We start from the raw sequence: 13,542 nt of genomic DNA on the forward strand, positions 1-13,542 counted from the left end.
AATGTTAAATCAAGCTTTAGGAAGACAATGGTTTAGGTCAGACACAGACTTACGACCGATGCAAGCGTTTCAGAAACCGGCGAACAACGACTGATGATAAAGATGTTTCCGGTCGCCGGTCAACTGGCATCGCAGCAGGAAGTGTGGAGTGAGTGAGAGATCTGATTCTGCAAGATCGTAGAGTGAGACCATCCGGCACTCCTGCAACACCTTTGGAATAAGATAAATTAACGTGTACATATTACGTCAGAACAAATGAACGTGAGGGGGACTGTGGCGAGGCAACACGTCGTGGAATGCCGCAGGAAAGTAACACAGGTGCTTCGAGACGAACCGCTTTCAAAGACTGTCACTGGTGACGGACATCGGGATTGTGGCTATGACCCTGAAACAGAGCACCAATCGTCCCAGTAGAACAGACCCTCGTCTCCCCAATCAAAGGCCGTCCGGAGTGGCCGAGCGGTTCTAGGCGCTACAGTCTGGAACCGCGAGGCCGCTACGGTCGCAGATTCGAATCCTGCCTCGGGCATGGACGTGTGTGATGTCCTTAGGTTAGTTAGGTTTAAGTTGTTCTAAGTTCTAGGGGACTGATGACCTCAGCAGTTAAGTCCCATAGTACTCAGAGCCATTTGGACCCATTTGAATCAATCAAAAATCGAGCAACATTAAGTCATATATACCGGGTCGTTACGATTGAATTCCAGCTCATTACAGAAGTCCAATGAAGGCTGTAATTAAGGTATGAGAGCGAAACTTGGCATTGTGGAACTGATTCACGCTGGACAAAAAATTCGTTCCAATTTTGGCCACTAGACGCAAATTTGGAGCTGTGTAAACAAAAGAGATATATAGAAATGTTTCCGTTTGTGATGGATTAGGAATGGGACTTGGTCAGAGTAGGTGAGACAAGTGAGACAGGCATAATGTTGATTTTATTATTATTTGCCGTTTAAACCGTAGACATTGAAGATATGCTGTAGAGTGCCAGATTAGTACCTGGTAGCCAAAAACTGGAACTAATTTTTTTTCCACCATTAATCGGTTCCACTTTAACGCATTAGCTACAAAGTTTCACTGCTGTATGACACAGCCCACATTGCACCTCCGTGGGTACCTGCACTTTAATTATAATCACACAATATATTGACATTATTATCCATAAACAGTTCGTCTGACAGTTAACAGAGAGCTCTGTCACGATGTTCTAAGACGTTTGAGGAAGAAAATGATGAGAAAATGTCAAGCGGCATCCGGTCGACTGGGTATTCCAGTATGACAATGCACGACTGCAAGCGGCCGACATTATTCAGCAGTTTTAGACTAGAAGCAAGATGGCAGTTGTTACCCATCAGGTGTGGTCACCAGACTTAGCTCTGTGTGGCTCCTTCCTCAAGACGAGAATCAAGTTGAAGGGTGAAGATATAGAGGGCAGAAGATGCAACATAGTAACAAAGACAGAACCTCCAGGATGCATTCACGTATGTCAGTAATGTTGGGGTCGGAATATTTTCTTGCATGGGGACTGTTCTGCAGATGAGGGGCGTGGAATACTATATTTTATTTATTGATTTATTTATCTGGCAAGATTTGGGGGGCCTTGTCTTACGCGAAACTAGGCATTCTGTAAATTATATGTTGTTCGCATTCCCAATTTACATTCGTTCGTGAAAAATACAACAATAAATACAAATTACAGGAAGGTAGATTTAATCAGGGATAGACAGCTATAGGCTGTGCAAAGACGAAAGCATTTGTTTTACTGCAGGGGTGGCCAACAAATCGGCTGACGAGCCTCTGACCGCGAGGAGGGAAGAGGGGAAACAACGAACGGGGCGCGTTTGAATGGCGGTGCAGTCGCACTGCATGCGAGTTGGTTTTATATTTCACATTTCTCAGTAACACATATCAAAAACAAAACAAATTTTCATTATTATTTAATTATTTTTGGCGCGCTGAAGAAATAACATAATTTTTTGGTGATTCATACTGTCGGCATACGGTCAGAGGCAGACCGTTTCACAAATTTTCATTCTCAGTTTGGCACGTAATCATAACTTCTTTAGTTTCATAATCGAAAAAAAGTCTTTCGCACACATGTGTTGATCAAAATATTGTAGCACATTTGAAACCTCATTATGGAGACGTGGATATTCTACCGGACGCCCTGGACAGTTTTAACATTACCTTGCAAATCAAACCTTTATATGTGCACATCGCAAGGGCGCTTTTCAACTGAAACGGCAAACGGTCGCGAAAACAGCTTGTAAATAGATGTAAGATTGGCAGTGTCCTCAAAATTTTTACAAAACTGTCATTGTAATTGTTTCAAGATCAATATGAATGCTTCAAGCGTTTTCCTTAAAGTAAGTGAGCTTAGGAAACTGAACTTTGTTGGAATACGTCTCTTCTACAATGCGATTTTCATTTTAAATGCATACCCATCAAATCGGAAAGAAGGTACCTTGCAATGTCTTAGTGTGAGTAGTGGGATGTTCTAATGTTTTCATAAATTCAACAATAGCGAGTTTTAAATCGCATGTCTGTTGTGGTGTCGGTAAAACATTTTCTTAAGATCCATAACAACTTGGTGCAGGTTTCTGTGACCTGCGTTAACTACCAACTGCCACAGAAATTCTCATGAACTGAATACGTTCAATATATAGGCTGCCTCTTATGGCATCGCTTCTTAAAAAAAGGAATGTAAAATATAATAATCGATATTAAATGAAAATGAAAGCGATATATGCGCTCTGAGAATTATAACAAGCATGATCTTTGTCAAGTAGTATAAAAGAAAGAAACTTTGTTTCTTTGTTCTCTCTGCTGTTCTTTCGTCGTCTTGGTTCTGACGTCCTAGCTGAAGGTCGCACATAGATCACGGTCTGTAATTAATTAATTTACTCAGATGTGGTGTAATTACAATTTGTACCAAATATATATGTCAGTATCTAATGCAGTATGTGCTTTTGTTAGCAGCAAGAAAGTACTTTCCCTGCCCCCTTTATTTAATTAATTACGTAACAATTAAATGTTGCCCTGATCATTTGTAATTGCATTGTTAAAGCGGCGCCATTGCTGTTAAAGTTGACAAAAACTTCTAAATAGTCGTTTAATTCTGAAAGGATTGAAAGGGTTTAAACTTAATAAATGTAAAACGGCGTCTCATAATAATTTCCATTTCATTTTTGGCCAGAGGTTCAGTTTTATTGGAAAGAATTATTTTAATTGTGTACGCTGCCCTTGCACGTAGGCAGCTATACTGGAGCGTCAAGCCTCACAGAGAGAAATAATTATTTGAGTATTATATTTAATTGGCTTATTTTTTTATCCATCGTTAGTAAGGCGGATGTCTTCACGTTGGAATACGTATGATGTTTCTGGCGATAGCGCCTTGAGAAATAAAATTTAGCCGTGGCTTTTAATGAACGTAAAAGAGATTTTCTTTAAAAAAACATTTTCATTCCAAATTAACGGAACTTTTTTCGCTTTTCAAAAAGTTACGAGATAACTGGCGCCCAACTTGGGCTCGATGTTCCAGAAATTTATGTATATGTAAAGAATATATTTTCCAGATAATAAAATTAATGCTCGTATACAGGGTGTTACAAAAAGGTACGGCCAAACTTTCAGGAAACATTCCTCACACACAAATAAAGAAAAGATGTTATGTGGACATGTGTCCGGAAACGCTTAATTTCCATGTTAGAGCTCATTTTAGTTTCGTCAGTATGTACTGTACTTCCTCGATTCACCGCCAGTTGGCCCAATTGAAGGAAGGTAATGTTGACTTCTGTGCTTGTGTTGACATGCGACTCATTGCTCTATAGTACTTGCATCAAGCACATCAGTACGTAGCATCAACAGCTTAGTGTTCATCCCGAACGTGGTTTTGCAGTCAGTGCAATGTTTATAAATTGCGGAGTTGGCAGATGCCCATTTGATGTGTGGATCAGCACGGGGCAACAGCCGTGGTGCGATATGTTTGTATCGAGACAGATTTCCAGAACGAAGGTGTCCCGACAGGAAGACGTTCGAAGCAATTGATCGGCGTGTTAGGGAGCACGGAATATTCCAGCCTATGACTCGCGACTGGGGAAAACCTAGAACGACGAGGACACCTGCAATGGACGAACCAATTCTTCGTGCAGTTGACGATAACCCTAATGTCAGCGTCAGAGAAGTTGCTGCTGTACAAGGTAACGTTGACCACGTCACTGTATGGAGAGTGCTACGGGAGAACCAGTTGTTTCCGTACCATGTACAACGTGTGCAGGCACTATCAGCAGCTGCTTGGCCTCCACGGGTACACTTCTGCGAATGGTTCCTCCAACAATGTGTCAATCCTCATTTCAGTGCAAATGTTCTCTTTACGGATGAGACTTCATTCCAACGTGGTCAAACTGTAAATTTTCACAATCAACATATGTGGGCTGACAAGAATCCGCACACAATTGTGCAAACACGTCATCAACACAGATTTTCTGTGAACGTTTGGGCAGGCATTGTTGGTGATGTCTTGATTGGGCCCCATGTTCTTCCACCTACGCTCAATGGAGCACGTTATCATGATTTCATACGGGATACTCTACCTGTGCTGCTAGAACATGTGCCTTTACAAGTACGACACAACATGTGGTTCAAGCACGATGGAGCTCCTGCACATTTCAGTCGAAGTGTTCGTACGCTTCTCAACAACAGATTCGGTGGCCGATGGATTGGTAGATGCGGACCAATTCCGTGGCCTCCACGCTCTCCTGACCTCAACCCTCTTGACTTTCATTTATGGGGGCATTTGAAAGCTCTTGTCTACGCAACCCCGGTACCAAATGTAGAGACTCTTCGTGCTCGTATTGTGGACGGCTGTGATACAATACGCCATTCTCCAGGGCTGCATCAGCACATCAGGGATTCCATGCGACGGAGGGTGGATGCATGTATCCTCGCTAACGGAGGACATTTTGAACATTTCCTGTAACAAGGTGTTTGAAGTCACGCTGGTACGTTCTCTTGCTGTGTGTTTCCATTCCATGATTAATGTAATTTGAAGAGAAGTAATAAAATGAGCTCTAACATGGAAAGTAAGCGTTTTCGAACACATGTCCACATAACATATTTTCTTTCTTTGTGTGTGAGGAATGTTTCCTGAAAGTTTGGCCGCACCTTTTTGTAACACCCTGTATGTGACCTGTTTCATGTTTATGAGGATTATTAATTTCCAAGTAAAGAGGAACTGAAAACCTGGAACCCACCACACGAATAAAAAAGAATAAAGCCGACAATAAGAACGAAGGTAAGGGCTTCTGAAAATATCTCTTGCTTTTGTGTGTCTTGTTGTGGGCCAGTATTCATGTTTCGTACCGAGTGGTAGTGTTTGGCAAACAATGATTGCAATAGGCAAGGAAATTTATACTTGTTGTAGATTTAGTGTAGAATTAGAAACTGTAATTTGTATTATTATGATGTTTGTGGTGATTACCGTGTGAAGATAGTTGTTCTAAAATAATGCGCACTGGAGAGCCGATAAGTGGACCCAGGCGTATGGTACTCCATATTGTCTGGCCGCAACCTAACTGGTATTATGACGCGTTGATGGATGTTGCAGATGTAACGCACACGAGCATTCTTGCTGCGTTCTGATTGACTAGTGTTTCCATTTCTTGTGCCGAACTGCATTACATCGCAATCGTGGAGAATCGGTTGGACGAGTTATTGCACAAGTTCACGTTTCACACTCTGTGGAAACAGTTTCTGAAGCTTTTTGAGGGCATAGAAGCAATAAAGCGTCCCCCTGCATTTGGCGACAGTGTTTTCTGCCCAGTTGTGATAATCGTCCAGCGAAGTAGCCCATGGTTTTGTGATATGTTATCGGAATACCGTCGAGAACAAAAGGAGGCAATTTTTAATGGAATTCTTAAATTATTAATCTGTGATGATATACTAAGATTATATCGGGCTTTCTTGCACTTATTTTAATTCCCACGTTTTGTGCTCGCGCCTCACTACAGAAGACAGATCATTATTCGTCTGGATGATCGCAGAGTTGAAAATGTTCAGGTATCAAGCTCAGGTAAAGCTGAAAGTCTTCAGTTTAGAAATGATATTTGCAGGAGAACAGAGCAGACGAGATATCAACGACAAAGAAGGAAAGCGATAACGGGCCCAGGACTGACCCTTGTGGCACTCCACAGAGGACATGCTTAGAGTTAGGTGGAGGGTAACAATTTTAATCAGTGTGTTTCGAGAACTTTTAAATACCACCTCATAAATGTAGCCGGAACTAGGACAACTACCACCACTACAGAAGTACCGATACTTACCTCCACTGTTCCACGCTTCTGTGACAGCATGAAAATGTTGGTAGAGACAGACATTAGTAATCGTAGGACAGAAATAGAGACAGAGAAGTAGGAAGATTTAATTTATTTTGGTTCTGCAGTTAGCCTAGAGATATTTACAAAGCGTCGTATGTACCCTAGGAGCTCACCTCGTACGGTTACCGAGTAGACGACGCGGTCGCTCCCAAAGACGTTCTCGGCCTCACACGAGTACTCGCCGCTGTCGGAGCTCCGGGTGGGGCTGATGCTCAGCTGCCACTCCTCGTTGATCCGCACCCGACTGCTGGTCTCCACAGCACTTCCGCTGCGAGGCAGTTTGTAGACTAAGACATCTGGTACATTAACAAACATACGATTATGTTTGACGAAAGGGAAATATTATCCCGTGTATTTACCTACTAGGATCCTGTCATCAAAGAAGCCGTAGAAATTAATGTAACAACAACTGTTGTAACCGCGACAGGGACTGTCGCGGGGTTGCCGCTAAAGAAAACGCGACAGGGCCGACGGGAGCGGCCCGTGAATAAACAAGACGGACAAACGGGAATGAAAGGAAAAGCACGACGATAGACAACCGAAGAAGACACCAAGATCAACAACAAAGTACTAAGCCACGGGGTCACAAGAGACAACCTCACGAAATCCAAACAACGGCCAATCGTAAGGGGAAGTAAGCACACACAACGTAAACACGATGTCTGTAAACGAGATGCCAACTGAATCAATGCGGATATCAGACCTCACAGTGAGTGAGATGCAGCCGCCTAAATACACGACAGGGTATGTCGCTATTGGCCGCTGGGACCACGTGCTCCACAGTGGCGCCCTCACGTTAGACTCGGGACCAGGAGCGCGTGCAGCCACGGCTTATGGCGCGACTGCTGCAGCGACCTCTAGTGGTCATCAAGGTCCATGCCGTCTGGTGCGAATTCGAAATCTGCGGCGCTCGGTACCAGAACAACTTTAACCGAGGCAGTGACTGCTGCTGCTGCTTTAGAGGTTCATGGAATGGGGCACTTGATGCTGAAAGGCAACACAGAAATCTAACAAAATGAGCATCGCTAACAATGTTCTTCAGTCGCAGACATGAGACATAATCTCTGGTAAAGTATGGAAGTTCCATGCGGTGCTAGAGATAGATGTCGAAAATTGGGTAGACTGATTAGAGATGAGGAGGTTCTCCGCAGAACCGGAAGGATACGGAGCTATGGAAACCACAGACAAGAAAAAAGCAAAGCATAATAAGACTTGTTTCGAAATCAAGGATAGTTTCCATAGTACTAGAGGTAGCCGTACACGGTAAAGATTGTAGGAGGAGACAAGAGATTAGAATGCATCCAGCAAATAATTAGGACGTAGTGCGCAATTGCTTCTCTCAGATGTAAAGCTTACAGCGATATTTTTACGGAGCAGTTATATTAATCTCATTTTGAATGCTAAGTTTTATTGTAACGGATTTTAAAGAATTGACCACAATGGCTGTTTCTCTTCCGCAAGTGGCGCACGAAAAACCGGCCCCGAGTACCACACTGCTTATTGTCGCTTGCCAGTTGTCATCTATTGTTTCGGAGGTGCTACGACTGCGTTTTGTATGTCAGTACGAAAGCCGTTGCGACTTTGATAAGACGTGTGAAGTAAATATCCCAGCGAGAAGTATCCTCTTCAAGAAAGAATCGCGACAGTGGAGGCGTACATGGATACTGGTTCATTTAAGGAAACGTGGGACATTTTTGCATAGAAGTTTCCTGGCGTTTCCATATCAGCAAAGAGGAGTGCACAGGATTTGGTACAAAGAGAGGTGAAAAAAAATTGCCGCATCCGTTCGTTCATCTACTGCGATCGCGGATAGAACACAAATGATCCAGAGTCCAAAGAAGTCGACACGTACCTCGCCGCCACAACTGAACGTTCTGCGTAGGTGTTGTCGACGTATTTTACACCATAGAGGAATGAAGCCCTACAGAATGATGTGTGTCCAAGAACTGAAGGAGGAGCGTAAGGCACTACTTTTGAATTACTGTGCGTAGCTACCCCGGTGTTGGATCCGCTGCTGAATTGCATGAGTGATGAGGTCTGGTTCCATCTTACAGGACATGAAAACTCCCAGAACAGTAGATACTGGTCAACATCCCTATACGATAAAGAAGAAACTCTTCGCGGTGAAAGAAATTGGAGTATGATGTGCCGTGTCAAGTCGGAGTGTGGGTCCCATAGGTTTTAAAACAACAGTAAACACTAGTGTGTATATATCTTTGAGGAGTTTCACGCGCAATTGCACCCCCTCCCTCGAACGTACGTATGTTGTCTTTCAACGGGGTGGGGCGACCTGTCAAACTTCACATGTCAGTCTCACGAATTAATGAAATATTCACAGAAGAAAGGACTGTCAGCAAAGGATTGTGGTCGCTGCATCCGCTGGACTCAACTACTTGCGACTTTTACCTGTGGAGCAATGTAAAGGGAAAAGTGTACGCAAATAAGCCAGTAACATTAGAACTTCGATGGACAATATTCGTAACGAAATTTTGCGAAGTGATGCGGTAGAGTTGCACAAGTGCATGTTAACATGTTGGAGAGCGAGCAAAAGTACATTGAAGCACAAGGAGGTCATTTTTAGCACCTAATGCAATGTAACGTAGAGGCCAAGACCGAGACAGTAAATACACATTTCTGCATTACTTTGTTTGTTATTTCTTTACTATCTAATTATCACACGTCTATTTATCTGTTGTTGTATCTGCTCTGGCGGGCGGCAATTCGTGCGTAATTGGCGAGCATTCTGACTCAGTGCCGGATTTTCGTGCGTCACCCTGTATCTTCTGTTAGTGCTATGAGAAAATAGATTAATTCTTAGTTTATTATTTTATTTTTTATGGAGTTCGAATAAGGGGAGTTGTAATGATCAAGGATCTTATGATGCAGGCAACAGAGTTACAACGTTAGCGAATTTATACCAAAAATTTTGATTCCTATGCAACGATATTATAGAGTGAGCACTGGCAAATAAATCTTTAAATTGCACCCTTTAATCCAAGAACGTTATAATATTGGGATCTGTTCAAGCTGAATACACTGACACTCATTCTGATTCTTTTTTTGTGGCCCTTAGAATTTTGATGAACTTTAATTGACGAAATTAAAATAAAGCATTGTCTTTAACAGTTACCCTCCAGAATCCATACATCACATTTGTTTGTATTACTCTTCTCAAGGCCTTCTCTAATGTTAGTCGTACAAATGATTCAGATATTGTCTATCCTAAGCTGCTCACTTCAACATAAGTGCCACATCACCAACAAACAGGTCGGGTAGACCATATCGACGAAGCCAACTGTTGTACACACTTTTTTAAATCTCTGTTTACTGTAAAAGAAACTGTAATGTTCATCAAACTTTGTTACCCTTTAGACTATAAGATCTTAACAGTATACCTTCTTGTACGCACCCCATAGACTTTTGCGGAAGGGCTGGGAGGGGGGGGGGGGAGGGGGGGAGGGGGGGAGAGGATTACACAACCTAGCTGTCAGTCGCGACATGCACCATTACAAATTAATACATTTTGTTATCTTTTTGTTTCAACTTATGATCTTACCTTCAGTACCAAGTTGTTCTAGCCAGCTACGCTTGCCTCTACATGGATGCTGAATTTATGGACAAAAGTCCAAGGGCATTACAGAAGCAATTTTAACATGCGCTCTTACTTAGTATTCCTCGAATAATCAATCAGGAGAAGTGGGAGACAGGCTACGTGACTACCCCGCCCCCCCCCCCCCCATCCTGTCGGGAAATTTGTGAATCCTGCTCTTGTGGAAATTGGCATCTCTTCCATGACAGGTGGCTTAGGCCATCTCCTACTGCTCACTTGTACCATTCGTCTTCCCAAACTCTATCATTCCGCACTCGTTTTCCTTTTCGAAAATCTTTCAACTTTTGGCTACCATCCCTGTCACACTTGGGACTGGGAGACTGGGATATGAAATGGGCACATCCATCCTGGAGGCTTGCAATGGAAGCCAGTAAGTGCAGAAGCGCAAACATTTTCTTTTCATTGAATTTATGAGTTTAAATCGCCGCTGGCAACCACGTCTTCTATTCCGCCCACAACGCACTCGCCCTCCTGCACACGGCTCACGGTTCCGAAAATTATGTACTAATTCGTTCCATGACCATTTGTCTCTGGCTCGCGTGGTCCACAGAAACCGATATAGAAATAAAAATAAATTAAATTAATACACATGAAAATGTATGGTAAAACAACACTAGTCGGTCTCACTCTCCAGTAAAAGCGGAAAATGGCGTTAAGCGACCAGCGAGGATTTTTCGACACTGAAAGAAAGGAGGAACATACTGGAAAACTGGCAGAAATTAGTAGCTTACATATCAAATCTACACCTAGTGGTCTTGACAGAACGAATCGGCTGAATCGCTTCTGAAGTGTTGAGCTTTGTTAGAGGTAACGAAGTAGACGCTGCACTTCGCAGGTTTAAAGTGAAGTCACTCAAGTAAAACACATACATATTAGAAAACTGAGACTGTTGTCATCGAAGGGAGAACCACTCAGTCCGTTCGGACATCAAGAGTTTACCAACAAAGGGCCAGAATGTGGTGGCGGTATCGTTTCAAGACTGAGATAAAGGAATTGAAATTACGTCAGTACACAACATCAAAAATTTGACTTACGTTTCCGAGAAAATGGGCATTGAACAAAATAATGTTAGAATGTTTTCTGTTTTCCGACACATTCAGAGTACCGCTTTCTATCGTGTTAACTGACTATCAATTAGCAATACACGGCAAAGTTGAATTCTGTGTCTCTCTCCTAGCAGGCGGCATAAACCCGGCTCTTTGTGTTCACGCCGCCGCTGAGGACTAAGATGTTGGTCAGTTTTGCGGACGCAACGCCAAAGTTAGGTGAGGTGTGGGCGGACTGTAGCGGCATCAATTTATTGATGCGAGTAGCTGGCAACCATGGACATTGACAGACAAGCCGTCAGTGCAGCGGCGGGCAATGAATGTCAAGCGTGCCCATCTTGCTTGTGACAGCGTGCCTGGCCAAGGTAGTAGCCGATGTCAACACGGCTCTGTACGTGACGAGGGACGGGACAGCCACTGTCGCTACTGCATAGACAGCAGCCTCGGTGGGGCGAACAGAGTTCGGACGGCCACTGAAGGAGGACTCTACCAGCAACTTGGAGTACGGAACGGACAGACGAAATGGGAAGCGTGTGGCAGAGCAACGAGGCTGCCTGGTGAATGCATGACCGAGGCTGCTGATGAGATGGTGTCAACACGGGGCATCATTCTGGCTGGAGCAGCGGATGCTGCATGGCCTCGTGGGGGTACAGTGCAGCCAGGAGTGAAGAGTTGGTTGCTGCGGTCAGTTTTTGGATATAACAGCTGGAATGTGTGTTTGGTAAGACCAGTGCTAACCTGTACTGCATACGTCTGAATCTGGGCTGTCCTAATTATGTTTCCTAATAATTTAGGTTGTGAAACACTTAGCTGCTTTTGGTCCTACTGTATTCAGCTGGAGAAGTTCTATTTGTGATATTATACTTGCCATTGCTGTTGGATTTCATTGTTTTACTGTTCTTATCTTCTGGGTGCAGCAGATTGTACATAAACTTGGCTTTGTTGTGAATTTTGTCTCACTGTGTTGCCTTGAGTTGTGCTCTGCGAAAACTACGACTCGATAATCTTGGTGCTATACATAAATGACGTAGAACATGACAGGTTTACCGTTGGTAAGGAAAGAAACATAAATGAATGTTTGAGAGAGGAACTGCGAGCCCACGAGTTTTCTTTGTGTTTCTTTTTTTTCTTGTTGTTTGCACATGGCTCAGTGTTAGTCCATCGTCTACTTTGTATCCTTACAGGATCTAAATTGCATTTTAGAAGTAATAAAAGTTAGCTAATCGCGTAACATCCGCGAGTCTATGTAAGCAAAGGAATTACTTTCGATGCAAGTACAGTCTACATGCACAAACATAAAATACATATTTATAGTTATTGTTCTTATTTTGTATGCAATAGAACTTTTTTCGTCATGATGTATGGGAAGAGTTTCCTGTTATTATTGGTATTATTTGAGTAAATTGCTTCTTCTAGTGCTATATGATAGATCTGTATTGCCTTCTTTATTTTTACTACAACACCCGTCTGTTTCGCTTTACAAATCAACAATTTTCTAATAAAACCTGAATTATATATTGAAAATTTCAATTTTGCTATAAATAATATTTTAAAGAGGATAATTACGTAGAACAAAAATGTTCCATAGGTTGCTGGACCTTTATATATCCTCTCTCAGCGTCTGGACGATTCGCTGCTTCCGGTTTTGGGAAAATCTTGTAAGACATTGATTGCATAAGTAAGGACAACAATCTTTATGAGGTGCCGCCCTAAACTACAAGTAACACTTACTGACAAAACATATTAGGAAAACTACCGTAGTCTGCGCTTACTTATGAATAGTCTGTGTTAGCAAATGGCAATTTTAAAACTCTAGTATTGCCTGTCGAGTATTAAGTAAGGTTTTGGTATAGGTTGGGTACATTTTAGGATTTTTTTCTGATGTAAGATATTTTATTGGATATTCTCTTATATTCCTTTTGCTGTGCGTTGTTACTTTTGTACATTAACTGACACCTCTGTTTTTGAAAGGTTGAATGAATTAACAGGGACTGACTCATTGATACTCTCTTCGATCGTATTAGGAATCATTGTGTTGTAATTTTGGTGTGTTATTCTGTGGTCCATTATTTGCAGTGAGCTGATTTCAGGGTGGGCAGTTATTTAACGGTGTATTATCTTGTGTTAGATCTTGATATTTTGTTAATCGAAGCGCTTTCTTTGGTTGTTTCTTCATCTGTATGTGCTCTTGATTGTTCATACTTATCAAAATTCAATTAAGTTTGGTTAAGAGTTAACGCCCAGACAATCCCCAGCCACTTTTCACCCCCATCGTTTCCTACGCCACATCTTCTGACAATTGCAGTCGTATCCAGACGATATCTGAAAATAACGTTATAATTAGCAAAACAATTATATGAGAAACCAGCCGAACACAAGAGTGCTGGTAACATTATTACCAAACTGGTAATCAAATGTTTTACTACTTTGTTTGAATATAGTGTGAAAATTCATGAAAACATGTTTCCATCTGAATTTCCTATGCTTTGCTCATCTCACTGGCCTCTAGGCAGCT

The 13,542-nt window shown here is 42.4% G+C and overlaps 1 protein-coding gene across 1 annotated transcript in view; it reads right to left on the bottom strand.

The window, feature by feature from the left end:
* LOC124594621 (Down syndrome cell adhesion molecule homolog) overlaps window positions 1-13,542 on the bottom strand; it is a 184,111-nt gene that overhangs the window by 79,112 nt on the left and 91,457 nt on the right. The window contains exon 8 of the mRNA XM_047132993.1: window positions 6,485-6,639. Coding sequence (XP_046988949.1) covers window positions 6,485-6,639 — 155 coding nt within the window. The remainder of the gene's footprint in view (window positions 1-6,484; window positions 6,640-13,542) is intronic.

The sequence above is a fragment of the Schistocerca americana genome, chromosome 2, assembly GCF_021461395.2.
Source record: "Schistocerca americana isolate TAMUIC-IGC-003095 chromosome 2, iqSchAmer2.1, whole genome shotgun sequence".
NCBI classification, from domain to species: domain Eukaryota; kingdom Metazoa; phylum Arthropoda; class Insecta; order Orthoptera; family Acrididae; genus Schistocerca; species Schistocerca americana.